Consider the following 13,188-nt stretch of genomic DNA (forward strand, 5'->3'; position numbering starts at 1 on the left):
AGGTCATTCCACCAACGGGGAGCCAGGACAGACAGCACTCTTGAGCAGAATGGGCAGGAGCCGGCAACCAGTAGTAGTGGAGCAGTAGTTTAAAACTAGGCTAGGTAATTTTGGACACACCAGCAAGAGTAAGCTAAATTCTGAAAGTAAGCAAAAAAAAAAATCCAACTCCCTCCCTTCACCCCTCCCTCTAAAGTCACACCTCCAAAACACATGAACGCATACTGCCTGACTACTGCTGGATTATGAGTCCATTAGAGAGAGAGTGTTGGAGAGAGGAGTGTAGTGAGGAGGAGAGTGTCAATAATGGCGTTGAGAGCAACAGCTCAAAACAGACTACAAGCACGGATTCTCAAAACTACAAAGCCCAAGAACCACAGTGCCCTCTATCACCTGCGTATTAATTACACCTGTCTCTCATTCTCCACTCATCAAGTCTCATCTCATCTCATCTCATCATCTCTAGCCGCTTTATCCTTCTACAGGGTCTCAGGGAACCTGGAGCCTATCCCAGCTGACTACGGGCGAAAGGCGGGGTACACCCTGGACAAGTCGCCAGGTCATCACAGGGCTGACACATAGACACAGACAACCATTCACACTCACATTCACACCTACGGTCAATTTAGAGTCACCAGTTAACCTAACCTGCATGTCTTTGGACTGTGGGGGAAACCGGAGCACCCGGAGGAAACCCACGCGGACACGGGGACTCATCAAGTCATGCCACTTTATCCCCTCTCTCACTCACTTCTGTGCAAATTATCATTCGGTGTTTGCCCTGTCATACAATAGAAAATAGAATTTTCTATATTTCTGCATAAATATGACCTAAAACATCATCAGATTTTCACACAAGTCCTAAAAGTAGATAAAGAGAACCCAGTTAAACAAATGAGACAAAAATATTACACCTGGTCATTTATTTATTTTTTGAGGAAAATGATCCAATATTACATATCTGTGAATGGCAAAAGTATGTGAACCTTTGCTTTCAGTATCTGGTGTGACCCCCTTGTGCAGCAATAACTGCAACTAAACGTTTCCGGTAACTGTTGATCAGTCCTGCACACTGGCTTGGAGGAATTTTAGCCCATTCCTCCATACAGAACAGCTTCAACTCTGGGATGGTGGTGGGTTTCCTCACATGAACTGCTTGCTTCAGGTCCTTCCACAACATTTTGATTGGATTAAGGTCAGGACTTTGACTTGGCCATTCCAAAACATTAACTTTATTCTTCTTTAACCATTCTTTGGTAGAACGATGTGTGCTTAGGGTCGTTGTCTTGCTGCATGACCCACTTTCTCTTGAGATTCAGTTCATGGACAGGTGTCCTGACATTTTCCTTTAGAACTCGCTGGTATAATTCAGAATTCATTGTTCCATCAATGATGGCAAGCCGTCCTGACCCAGATGCAGCAAAACAGGCCCAAACCATGATACTACCACCACCATGTTTCACAGATGGGATAAGGTTCTTATGCTGGAATGCAGTGTTTTCCTTTCTCCAAACATAACGCTCCTCATTTAAACCAAAAAGTTCTATTTTGGTCTCTTACATCCACAAAACATTTTTTTCCAATAGCCTTCTGGCTTGTTCACGTGATCTTTAGCAAACTGCAGACGAGCAGCAATGTTCTTTTTGGAGAGCAGTGGCTTTCTCATTGCAACCCTGCCATGCACACCATTGTTGTTCAGTGGTCTTCTGATGGTGGACTCATGAACATTAACATTAGCCAATGTGAGAGAGGCCTTCAGTTGCTTAGAAGTTACCCTGGGGTCCTTTGTGACCTCGCCGACTATTACACGCCTTGCTCTTGGAGTGATCTTTGTTGGTCGACCACTCCTGGGGAGGGTAACAATGGTCTTGAATTTACTCCATTTGTACACAAACTGTCTGACTGTGGATTGGTGGAGTCCAAAGTCTTTAGAGATGGTTTTGCAACCTTTTCCAGCCTGATCAGCATCAACAACACTTTTTCTGAGGTCCTCAGAAATCTCCTTTATTCGTGCCATGATACACTTCCACAAACATGTGTTGTGAAGATCAGACTTTGATAGATCCCTGTTCTTTAAATAAAACAGGGTGCCCACTCACACCTGATTGTCATCCCATTGATTGCAAACATCTGACTCTAATTTCACCTTCAAATTAACTGCTAATCCTAGAGGTTCACATACTTTTGCTACTCACAGATAAGTAATGTTGGATCATTTTCCTCAATAAATAAATGACCAAGTATAATATTTTTGTCTCATTTGTTTAACTGGGTTCTCTTTATCTACTTTTAGGACTTGTGTGAAAATCTGATGATGTTTTAGATCATATTTATGCAGAAATCTAGAAAATTCTAAAGGGTTCACAAACTTTCAAGCACCACTTGCACCAAGCTGTTTCCTTTTTGCCTGTCTCTAGTTTCTTTGACCCTTGTTCTTGTTTATACCTTGTCTTTCTCTAGTCTTACCTACATTGCTCTGTCTGCCGATTGACCAACCCTCGCCTGCCTTTTGACCACAATTCTCGTCTAGCATTTTGGCTACGTTTCCTGTTTGCTTTCCCCGGTCTCCCCTGCACATACATCTGTAAGTGCCTGCACCCTGACAGAGAGGAATAAACATGGCTATTGTTCATACTCACAGCTGCTGACTAGCTCGCTAGCTTTAGCAGTATGTCTGCCTAGCCTTATGGAAGACTCCGATCCTGTGAAATGAGTGCAGGGGCAAAGTGTGGGCAGGTAGACAGGCAGGTACGCCATCCAATTCCATTCGGACCGAATGAAATGATTGGACAGGCTTTTTACAGCCCTGTGGCTGCCACAGATGACGGATTTTATTTCTTTTTATTACCAGAGCATTCCATTTATTCACTGCCGTCGGGATGTAAAGAGAATTTCAAGAAATATAACAAAAACTGCTACTAAAATAAACCTACCCTGCCTTTAACACATAACAGTGACCACAATTTCACATTTTACTTTCAATTTTACAGTTTGTATCTCCCAAGATACATGATTACACTCACCTGAGTTTGAGCCCATCGGGGGGTGTGAGTTCCAGGGTGTGTGTAGGTCCATAAAGATTCACCACAAAGAGTTTGACCATGGGGTTGGGCTGACCTGCCTTCAAACACACACACACACACACACACAAAATAAATAAATAAATATAAACCACAGATACACCTGATTACACTAGAAGCGCTTTTAATCTAGTGTGTGTGTGTAGTGGTTGGACATAAACATTCTGATACTATCTAACCTTCTGCATGGTCCATATAAGGATCATCAGTGTGTGTGTGTGTGTTTTATGTACCTTAGGATATGGATATTGTCTGCCTTTGGGGTACGTAGCTCCTGTAAAGGTGGGCAGAACCATGTTGGGCACCAGGCTGTCGTTCAGCACCAGGAATGCCAAACGCTCACCATCAGGAGACCACCAGTGAGCAACATGAGTATGCAAAATCTCCTCTACACACACACACACACACACACACACACAGAATGTCCATTGCTTGTAAGTGACTGATGCTGTTAGTATAATTGGCAATCTAATGTGATCATGAAGTGAGTGGCATTTTGATTAGACCCTTCATTAACACTTTGGTTCAGTGCATTGCGTGTGTGTGCGTGTGTGCGCGCATGTGTGTATATCAGTTAGCTGCAGTTAGATGAGCAATAATCTGAGCATTATCTCTCAGAGCAGAATTAAGCCTTGTCTCCACAATTTAATTACCAAACGTGAATGCATTAACATTCAGTAGTGTATCTGCATCCACTGACTCATAGCCAGTCATTGACTCTTACACACCCACACACTACAAAACTCCAGATCGTTATTACAGAACAAATATATCTTTCATCAGCATTCAGGACAAACTGCTGTATTTGATCTCAGTCACATGGAAGATGCAGTTGTTTATTTGAAAAGTCAAAATAGAAATGTCCTTCTTCTGAATAGCGATCAAACAGAAGTACTGATGCTGGGAACTAAACCTAAAGCTTGATTACCCTTCTGTGAAACAAGAAACTACAGTAAATGACCGTGGAGCATCCTTGGTGCATAACATCTCGAAAACAGGATATTGTTATTGAAGAAAATACACAGTATAAGGCATATAATAAGCTTGCTGAAATGATGGTATATGATTTTATGACCTCTAGATCGCACTATTATAGTATTTTGTTGGTTGGCTGCTAGCTAGTTTACAGTACAGCTAGTAAAAGGGCAGCCCAGCCTGTTACCCCAGTCTGATTATGTTTATACTGGCTTCCTATTCTGTTCCCCAATGACAATGTCTTGCTATTATGTTTAAATCTTTAAATGTTTTATCCCTGGCATATCCTGCTGACCTTCTGAAGCAGTGTAACCCAGCCTGAGCACTTCTCCCAGCTGACACAGGACTGATCTTTAATCCATGGGTAATTCACAGCTCTGAGTAAGAGAATAGTGTTCCAGAGAACATTGGAAGTCATTCCACCATAGTGTTGTTACCAAAGAAAAATATGAACTAGGAGGGCACCCAGAGAGCACAGACAATAATCAACTAATGACAATAATCAACTCTTTTATGATATGCAAATCTGCAACCACAACCACTTTATATGTCTGGATATACTTACAAAACTATTAAAATTATGTGCCTGCATGTATATCCCAGAAGATTACTGTTACCTGTGAATGTAGATTGTGATAGAAGAAGAAGAACTTTATTTATCACACGTACACTTAAGCACGGTGGTGTAGTGGTTAACACTGTTGCCTCACAGCAAGAAGGTCCCGGGTTTGAGCCCAGTGGCCGATGGGGGGGTCTTTCTGTGTGGAGTTTGCAAATCTGTGATTATGAACCCCTCTCTGAAATGAGCCCAGAATTTGTCATGGATGCTCACCGAAGTATTTAGGCCAGGTGTGAAAATAACCTTAAAATCTCTATTAAAACATAATTAACTTGGCCTACTGGGAGTTTCTGAGTCATTTATTTTATTATATTTTTGATGATATTCATATTATGTTCTAATGCCCATTGATTTCCTGTTAAATTATTGTTGACAGTTTAATTAATGTACTTTGTTTAATCTTTCACGTATTAATCACCGAGAATTTGGACTCAAAATGAAAAAAGTGATGTAAATACACATTATTTATATTATTATAATTATTAATAAAACACATTCTTTCACCACACTGTTTCCAGAAACTGCCAAACAACTAATTCAGAGTAACAGATACCTGTGATGTGTTAGTATAAGTCAAAACCATGTTCTTTCATACCTTCATAAAGCCAGTCAGCAATGCCATTGTAAAGGACACCCTCTTTCCCCGATGACGTCAGCCTCAGTGAGTTGCTCTTCACGTCTGATTGGTAATATATATTATTTTCAAAGATATACACCTACACACAGAGGAGACATTATAAAGAGGATCGAGTCACATGTTGAAGACTTTGTGGAGAATCAGTACATATGCAGTTCAGCTCCTGTTCTGAGGACTTGCTGTTCCGTATTGTCTTTCCTGCTTGAACACAACTGATTTGACTCTGTAGCCAATTAGCAAACCCTTTGTGAGCTGAATCAGGTGTCAAGTCAAGTCAAGTCAACTTTATTGTGAAATATGCTATACATGCTCGACATACAGCACAGATGAAATTTCAGTCCTCTCTGACTCACGGTGCAAACAGGCAATGCAATAAATAAAAATAGAATAATTGAAATAAACAATATAAACGGTATAAACACTCTAGATAAGAAATAGACATAGACTAAACACACACACATATATACTGGGTGCGATTTGCTGGGGGGGGGATCATCCCCCCCTCTGGTTTTTATCTCTGCTGAAAAAAAATCCTCGGGGACAACCCCGTCAATAAAACAAACAAACCAAAAAAAAAGTTGACATGACAGGCATGTTGTGACACAGTTTTCTATGGTCTACATTGCACTCACTTTCAAAATGACCCGAAGTGGCAGCTTTGATGTTCACGAACGTCCCCAGCAAATAGATACATTGTAGATAATAACAATATCTTTGCGTTCTATGCAGGGATGCAAACAGCGCGCCTTTTGGCGGATGCCGCCTTTTTCACGGCCGATTTTTTTTTAGGGGGGACGTTGAAATGTCTGATTATAATTTCAAAGTAAATTCTGTATTAAAATTACTAAATAATCAAATCCGTTACAGTCCATGAAGCAGGAAGTATAAGGATGAGAAAAAAACAGTTTAAATCAGAAAGCTGCGCACAATGTGAACTGCGCCATCCAAGCAAACTGTTCATTTAGTATTCATGTATTTAAGTGATTTTCGAGTCACTGTCCATTTAATCCGGAGGGAGAGAAACATCACAGCAACGCAACAAGCAATGCGAACTTTGTTGTGTTAGTGTTCGTGTATTTAGTCAGAGAGATAGGAAGATGAATTTACTATCTCTGGTTTAGTGTTCGTTTTCATTTAGTGTTATTCATTTGATATCATCGGATGTTATTGAGCTGTTAGCCTATTGTTACCTTAATTTTGTGACGTTTCATGATTAAAAAAAAAAACATCCCCCCTTCTGGTTTTTTGACAAATCGCACCCTGTATGTATGTATATATATATATATATATATATATATATATATATATATATATATATATATATATATATATATACACACACACAGGGTGCGATTTGTCATATATATATATATATATATATATATATATATATATATATATATATATATATATATATACACATGCACACACGCATATACACACACACACACACACACACATACATATAAATTGGAGCAAAAGGACATAAAATAAACAGTCAAGGGCACTTGAGGTATAGCAAGTAAACATGAAATAAGCAGTATAAACAATAAAGTAATAGCTGTTAAGGTAAGGTAGTGCAGAATAGTGCAAATGAGCGAGGTAAAGTGAAATGTTCAGTCCCTGAGGTGTGTTCAAGGAATGAAAAGTACGAGATTGAGCAGAGCACTGGGTCAAAACTACATAATTGAACATGTCCTGCTGGACAATCGTACTAAATACAAATGCTTTTCCATCTGAAGGTCATGCTAACCTACTGTAGAAGAGCTCTGAAAGCATTTAATCCACTGCAGCCAAGGCTTCCTGCAGAGAGCTCAAATCACTTTTGTTAAAAAAAAAAAGACGTTCCTGAGGTGAAAAAAAAATCTAACGACACACTGCAGATGTCAGACAATACCTGATGAACTTCTGATCCAATCTGCCAACTGAGTTTGACTGAAAACGCATGACTAACTACACACAGACAATAATTATGATACAATTAGAGTGTCTTTTACAGATCTTGGGGCCATTTGTTCATGTCATTTTGGTTATGTCAAAAGGCTCAGGGAAACTGCATATGACAGGATCTCACTGACTTTACCAAAACACACAAACTGTATTCGTATCTGAATTTATTTGTATCTCTTACCAGCTGCTGTCCCTGCATTCCCCAAGCAGCATGCTGCAATCTGGAGTTAAGCACCTCTGGAGGGTCCAACTCCCACACCTCCCTGTAGCACACACATACACATATATAAATGCACATAAAGACAGACTAAGTCCCATTCCTGGCTGGGTAATTAAAAAGGTTTTACACTAGCCTGAATTATACCTGGTGTGAATATTGTAGATGATGTAGGAAGCTGTGAAGGAGTGCCGGTAAACCTGAAATTACAAAAAAAAAAAAAAATCAGACAGTCTGAAAACAAACATCAACAAAAGAAGGCTTTCCACTGAAGAGACCCTGTAGCATTGCCTAGGAGGTGTATAAATGTTTGAGGAAAAAGTTTGGTTCAAGTAAAAAGTGCAAAACTGTTTTAAAGTCTTTTTTAGACACAAAAGCCAAAATATTTCTGTCACTGATATGGGTTGTATATTAGTAGCTCCTTTAACATTTATCAGAGCCTAGCTATGAAACTGTCTTGAATGTTCCTTCTGCTCCAAAATAACTGCCTCACATACAAATGCATGCAATTTGGTTTGTTTACAACATTCAGCAGACACCCTTATCCAGGGTAACTTATCTCACTAAGCAACCTTAAGAGTCTTGCTCAAGAATCCAACAGTGGCAGCGCTGGGATTTGAACCAATGACCTTCAGCATAGTAGTCCAACATCTTCACCACTGAATCATTAATTGAATGGGCACGTGTGTCAGGACAGAAAAACACTACACTGCGCAGCACAGGAGGCGAGAATAATATAAAAAAAGCACTGTGATAGAGGATCAAAAAGCACAGGCTGAACAGCATCAGCAGGCTGCATAATGAAAAAAAGATGAACTAACTGCTGGCAGGAGTTGTACACACACACAGAGAGTGGGAAGAAAAAGAACACAAAACTAATGAACCATTATGGAGGACTTCAGCAGACGGACACTAACTCTGAGACTAAGCCTGGAGAGTTGATTGGTTTTTGGATGAATCAGACAGCTGATTGGATATGGACTGTGTGAGCCCAGATGAAGACCTGATCATTTATGGGCTCTTGTACTGTATGAGTTCAGTGCAGCAGCTTGGTTGGCTATGAGCCCTGAACCAGTTCAGATCAAAGAACTGATTGACTATAGGCTCCTGTACACACTCAGATCAGACTGCTGATTGGATACAGGCTATGGTTTGAGCTCTGATAAAAAGGTGATTGAATACGGGCTCCTGTAGGAGCTCAGTTCAGATACCTGTTTGAACCCGTATGAGCTCAGATAAAGAGTTGATTCGTATCTGAAGTTATTTGTATCTCTTACCAGCTGCTGTCCCTGCATTCCCCAAGCAGTATGCTGCAATCTGGAGTTAAGCACCTCTGGAGGGTCCAACTCCCACACCTCCCTGAATAATTACCGTATGTTCCCAGGGCCCCTGGTTCAATCCTGAGTTCAGGTTACTGTCTGTGTGGAATTTTGAAGTTGCCCAAAGATTAAAACAATAGCCCTGTGATCTACAACCCCAATTCCAAAAAAGTCGGGACACTGTATAAAACATAAATCAAAACAGAATGTGAAGATTTGCAAATCATGGAAACCCTATATTTCATCGAACATAGTACAAAGACAACATATCAAATGTTGAAACTGAGAAATTGTGTTGCTTTTTGAAAAATATACGCTCATTTTGAATTTGATGTCAGCACCATATTTCAGAAAAGTTGGGACAGGGGCAAGAAAAGACTGAAAAAGTTGTGTAATTCTAAAAAAAAACAACCTCATTTGGTTAATTGGCAACAGGTCAGTAACATGATTGGGTATAAAAAGAGCATCCCAGAGAGGTGTAGTCTCTCAGAAGTAAAGATGGGGAGGGGTTCACTGGACTGTGAAAGACTGCGTGGGCAAACAGTGCAACAATTTAAGAATAACATTCCTCAATGTAAAATTGCAAAGAATTTGGTACTATGGTACATAATATCATTAAAAGATTCAGAGAATCTGGAGAAATCCCTATCCTTGGTTATGCAAGTCAGATTTGGTGTCCTCAGACCATCGAGCTGATCAAGTGTATTGAGAGGATCCAAAGACGGGCTTCAAAATTCATATTGAATCTTCCCTTCCTCTGTTGTGAGTCATACACAGACAGGCTTACCACATTGGAGCTGATGCCAATTTCATACTGGCATGAATACATGGACCTTGTTTTCTTCTTTAAAGCTACAAATGGCCTTGTTCAGTTGTCTGCTGATGTGCTACCATCTCCTGATATTCCTAGACGAGTGACAAGATCTATGTCCAACACAAACACAATTCTCTTTTGGTCATGCAAATGTAGAACTGCAACTTTTCAGCGGTCCTATCTTGTCCGAGTTACACGTGTCTGTAATTGTCTACCATCTAACTTAAGATGCAAGAACTTAAACTTACTGCAATTTAAAACATTACTTAAGAAATACTATAATGATGCTCTTTCCAATTACAATTATGAGGATACACGTAGCTTTAAGTCAATTTGTTTGAAATGTAATACTGCAAGAAGTCTAGCGAGCCAAATCACCTGTTGCTATTAATGTTGTATTTTTGTATTTTTACTGTAATATACTTTTATTGTTTTTTTGGGCCCACAGTAATTGTTTTTTTACTGTTGTGGTGTCCCTGCCTATCCGTTATTGTATTTACCAGGCAAAGCTAAATAAATAAATAAATAAATAAAAAATCTCTGTATGAAAGAGACAAGGCTGAAAACTGACATTGGATGTCTGTGATCTTTAGGCCCTCAGGTGACACTGCCTTAAAAGCAGACATGTGTCTGTAGTGGAAATCACTGTATGGGCTCAGGAACACTTCAGAAAACCATCATCTTTGAAAACAGTTCATTACTGCATCCACAAATGCAAGTTAAAACCAGATATAAACAATATCCAGAAATACCGCCACCTTCTCTGGGCCCAAGCTCTTTTATGATGGACTGAGGTGAAGTCCCGATGTCTGATGAATCAAAAGTAGAAATTCTTTTTAGAAATCATGGATACCACGTCCTCCAGGCTAAAGAGGAGCGGGACCATCGGGCTTGGTATCAGTGCACAGTTCAAAAGCCAGCATCTGTGATGGTATGAGGGTGCATTAGTGCACATGACATGGGTAGCTTGTACATCTGGGAAGGCATCATTAATGCTGAATGATATAGACACTTCAGATCAATATGCTGCCATCCAGACTAAATATTTTTCAGGGAAGGCCTTCCTTCTTTCAGCAAGACAATGCCAAAACGCTTTCTGCACATATTAAAACTGCATGGCTCTGTAGTAAAAGAGTCCAGGTGCTAAACTGGCCTGCCTGCAGTCCGGACCTGTCTCTCATTTAAAACATTTGGCAAATTATGAAAAGTAAAATATGACAAAGGAGACCCCGAACTGTTGAGCAACTGAAATTGTATATCAGGCAAGAATGGGACATTTCTCTTTCAAAACTACAGCAGTTGGTCTCCTCAGTTCCCAAACATTTACAGAGTGTTGTTAAAAGTAGAGGAGATGCAACACAGTGGTAAACATGCCCCGTCCCAACTTTTTTTGAAACGTGTTGCCGACATCAAATTCAAAATGAGCATATTTTTCAAAAAACAATAAAATGTCTCAGTTTCAACATTTGATATATTGTCTTCATACTATTTTCAATGAAATATAGAATTTCCATGATTTGCAAATCATCACATTCTGTTTTTATTTACAATTTAAACAGTGTCCCAACTTTTTTGGAATTCGGGTTGTACTTCATTTCTCTAAATGCAGTTTGTGAACAATTTCTGAGTAAATCCCTGCCATAATGATCAGTTTAGAGGCTTGTCTCAGCCAAGTGTATAAATGAGAGAATTCAAAATCTGCACTCTCAGACTGGCTGTCCATTAACATCATTATCACGCTGCCAGTCAGGGAACATTGTCGTGGTCTACGGGCTTTGTCAAGCCAGACATTTAGAAAATAGTACTGCACCAGATTCATGTAATGGTGCATTAGTGTCCATTAAAAATGAAAAAAAAAAATGCATATCCTATTAATTCATATATGACTTGGTGATTACTATCCCAATAGGAAAATGAAAGAAATTGAATGAATTACAAGCAGAAGAGCATTTAAGCAAAAATCTAATGCCTGGGTAGGTTTATTAATTATTATTTTTTTTCATTCAATCATTCATTCATCTTCAGGAGCCACTTTATCGAGGTCAAAGGAAATATATAACTGCAGCAGGAGGCGTTACTAGTATACACATGTCAGCAACAGCATATAGAATGAGAGAGAAGGATTGACAACAATAATGTCAGGCAGACAGCTGCAGTAAAGAGACATGCAGAGATAGAGATAGAGAGAGAGAGTTACAGTGATAGATACAGATAGTGTTGTGTGTGTGGTGGGGTGATTAAAAAACAAAACTGCTTCTTTTACTCCCAGAGACAAATAGTGTTCTGATTGAGTCGAACAAATAGTGCTCTGAATGAGAGATGAGGACAAGAAAAGTCAACAGGAAAATGGATGGAGAGAGAGGAAGAGAGGGAAAAGTGGAAATGAGAGACAACTTGATGACTGATGCTCTCACAGGCAGAAATGGAGTAAGAGTGAGTAATGACAGTGGCTCTGCTGCTGGCTTTAACCATTCTGCTTCGAAGAAAAAAAAAATTGTTGCTTTCCGTGTGTAAACATGATAAAAGGAGATGGATGGCTTTGACTGGTAACACACAGCTGTAGTGAGGATGAGCAGCTACTGCTCATAAAGAATGATTAATTACGGTGTTACGCCAATTATCATTACGGTCTTTTAAAATGCTGCAGAAATATAAGAAGCATAATGATGTGAGTCTTTCAGCGCACACAACAGAGAACATTATCCAAACGTTCATTACCAATTGTGAAAGATTCAAAACAGGTTTGTGTAGCAGGTGTGGGTGTGGTTTTGCAGGAGGGTGGGATTCGGGGGAAAAGCTACAGGGGAAATGATAATGTAGCACACATGAGGTCTGATTTCTCCATGTACATTGATGTGATCTCTCTCTTTCTCTCTCTCTCTCTCTCTCTCCTGTGAATTGCTGAGTTTCAGTCATGTGACTTTTCTTAGGGTTTTACCAGAAATTAAATAGCTGGTGGTCTAAATGACTGCCGTAGTGCAAACAACTAGCAATAACTGATCAGAGCACGCTCGTAATCTAGAAGCCACTGCTTGCTTTAGATATATTCAGAAGATTGCTATGTGCAATGGAATCGACCCGTACAGTCTGGGAAAGAAGGATTTGTCATACAATCTTGAAAACTACCCTTCAGTTGAGTTCCCCAACATCTCGAACTATCTGGTGTTCCAGACGTCCTTCTACACCGCAAAACAGATGAAAGCGTGGACGAGTATGGAGGCTTACAACTTTTTTGTATGTGGCTGGGTAAAGGACCTCGCTATCAAGTCGCTGCCAAATGAATCCTGTATTGTTTTTGCCCGTGTCAGGACTTTTTTGTTTGCATCTTTACAATGAAGTGCTGCAAGTTGAAGTCTAAACAAACAATAGTTGGCTTGATTCTCACTTGTGTTGGCTCTTATCTCTCAGGTAAATCATTCACAAAGATCATCAGAAACCCCTTTAAAGACCTGGATCTTGGTTAAACAAGATGGAGAAGTGATCACGGCGCATTGTAACTGTACGGCTGGGGAAAAATTTTGTTGCGACCTTCATGCATATGGACTTTGTGAGGAGTGAGGAATAAACAAAGAAACAG

General features: G+C 39.8%; 1 protein-coding gene across 1 annotated transcript in view; it reads right to left on the bottom strand.

Moving 5' to 3' along the window:
* The window catches only part of LOC132891963 (inactive dipeptidyl peptidase 10-like), a 129,871-nt gene that overhangs the window by 59,469 nt on the left and 57,214 nt on the right, over window positions 1-13,188 (bottom strand). Inside the window, exons 5-9 of the mRNA XM_060930142.1 lie at window positions 7,626-7,678; window positions 7,443-7,524; window positions 5,270-5,390; window positions 3,314-3,468; window positions 3,024-3,121 (exon numbers count right to left, since the gene is read on the bottom strand). Coding sequence (XP_060786125.1) covers window positions 3,024-3,121; window positions 3,314-3,468; window positions 5,270-5,390; window positions 7,443-7,524; window positions 7,626-7,678 — 509 coding nt within the window. The remainder of the gene's footprint in view (window positions 1-3,023; window positions 3,122-3,313; window positions 3,469-5,269; window positions 5,391-7,442; window positions 7,525-7,625; window positions 7,679-13,188) is intronic.

The sequence above is a fragment of the Neoarius graeffei genome, chromosome 9 (assembly GCF_027579695.1).
Source record: "Neoarius graeffei isolate fNeoGra1 chromosome 9, fNeoGra1.pri, whole genome shotgun sequence".
In the NCBI taxonomy this organism is placed as follows: domain Eukaryota; kingdom Metazoa; phylum Chordata; class Actinopteri; order Siluriformes; family Ariidae; genus Neoarius; species Neoarius graeffei.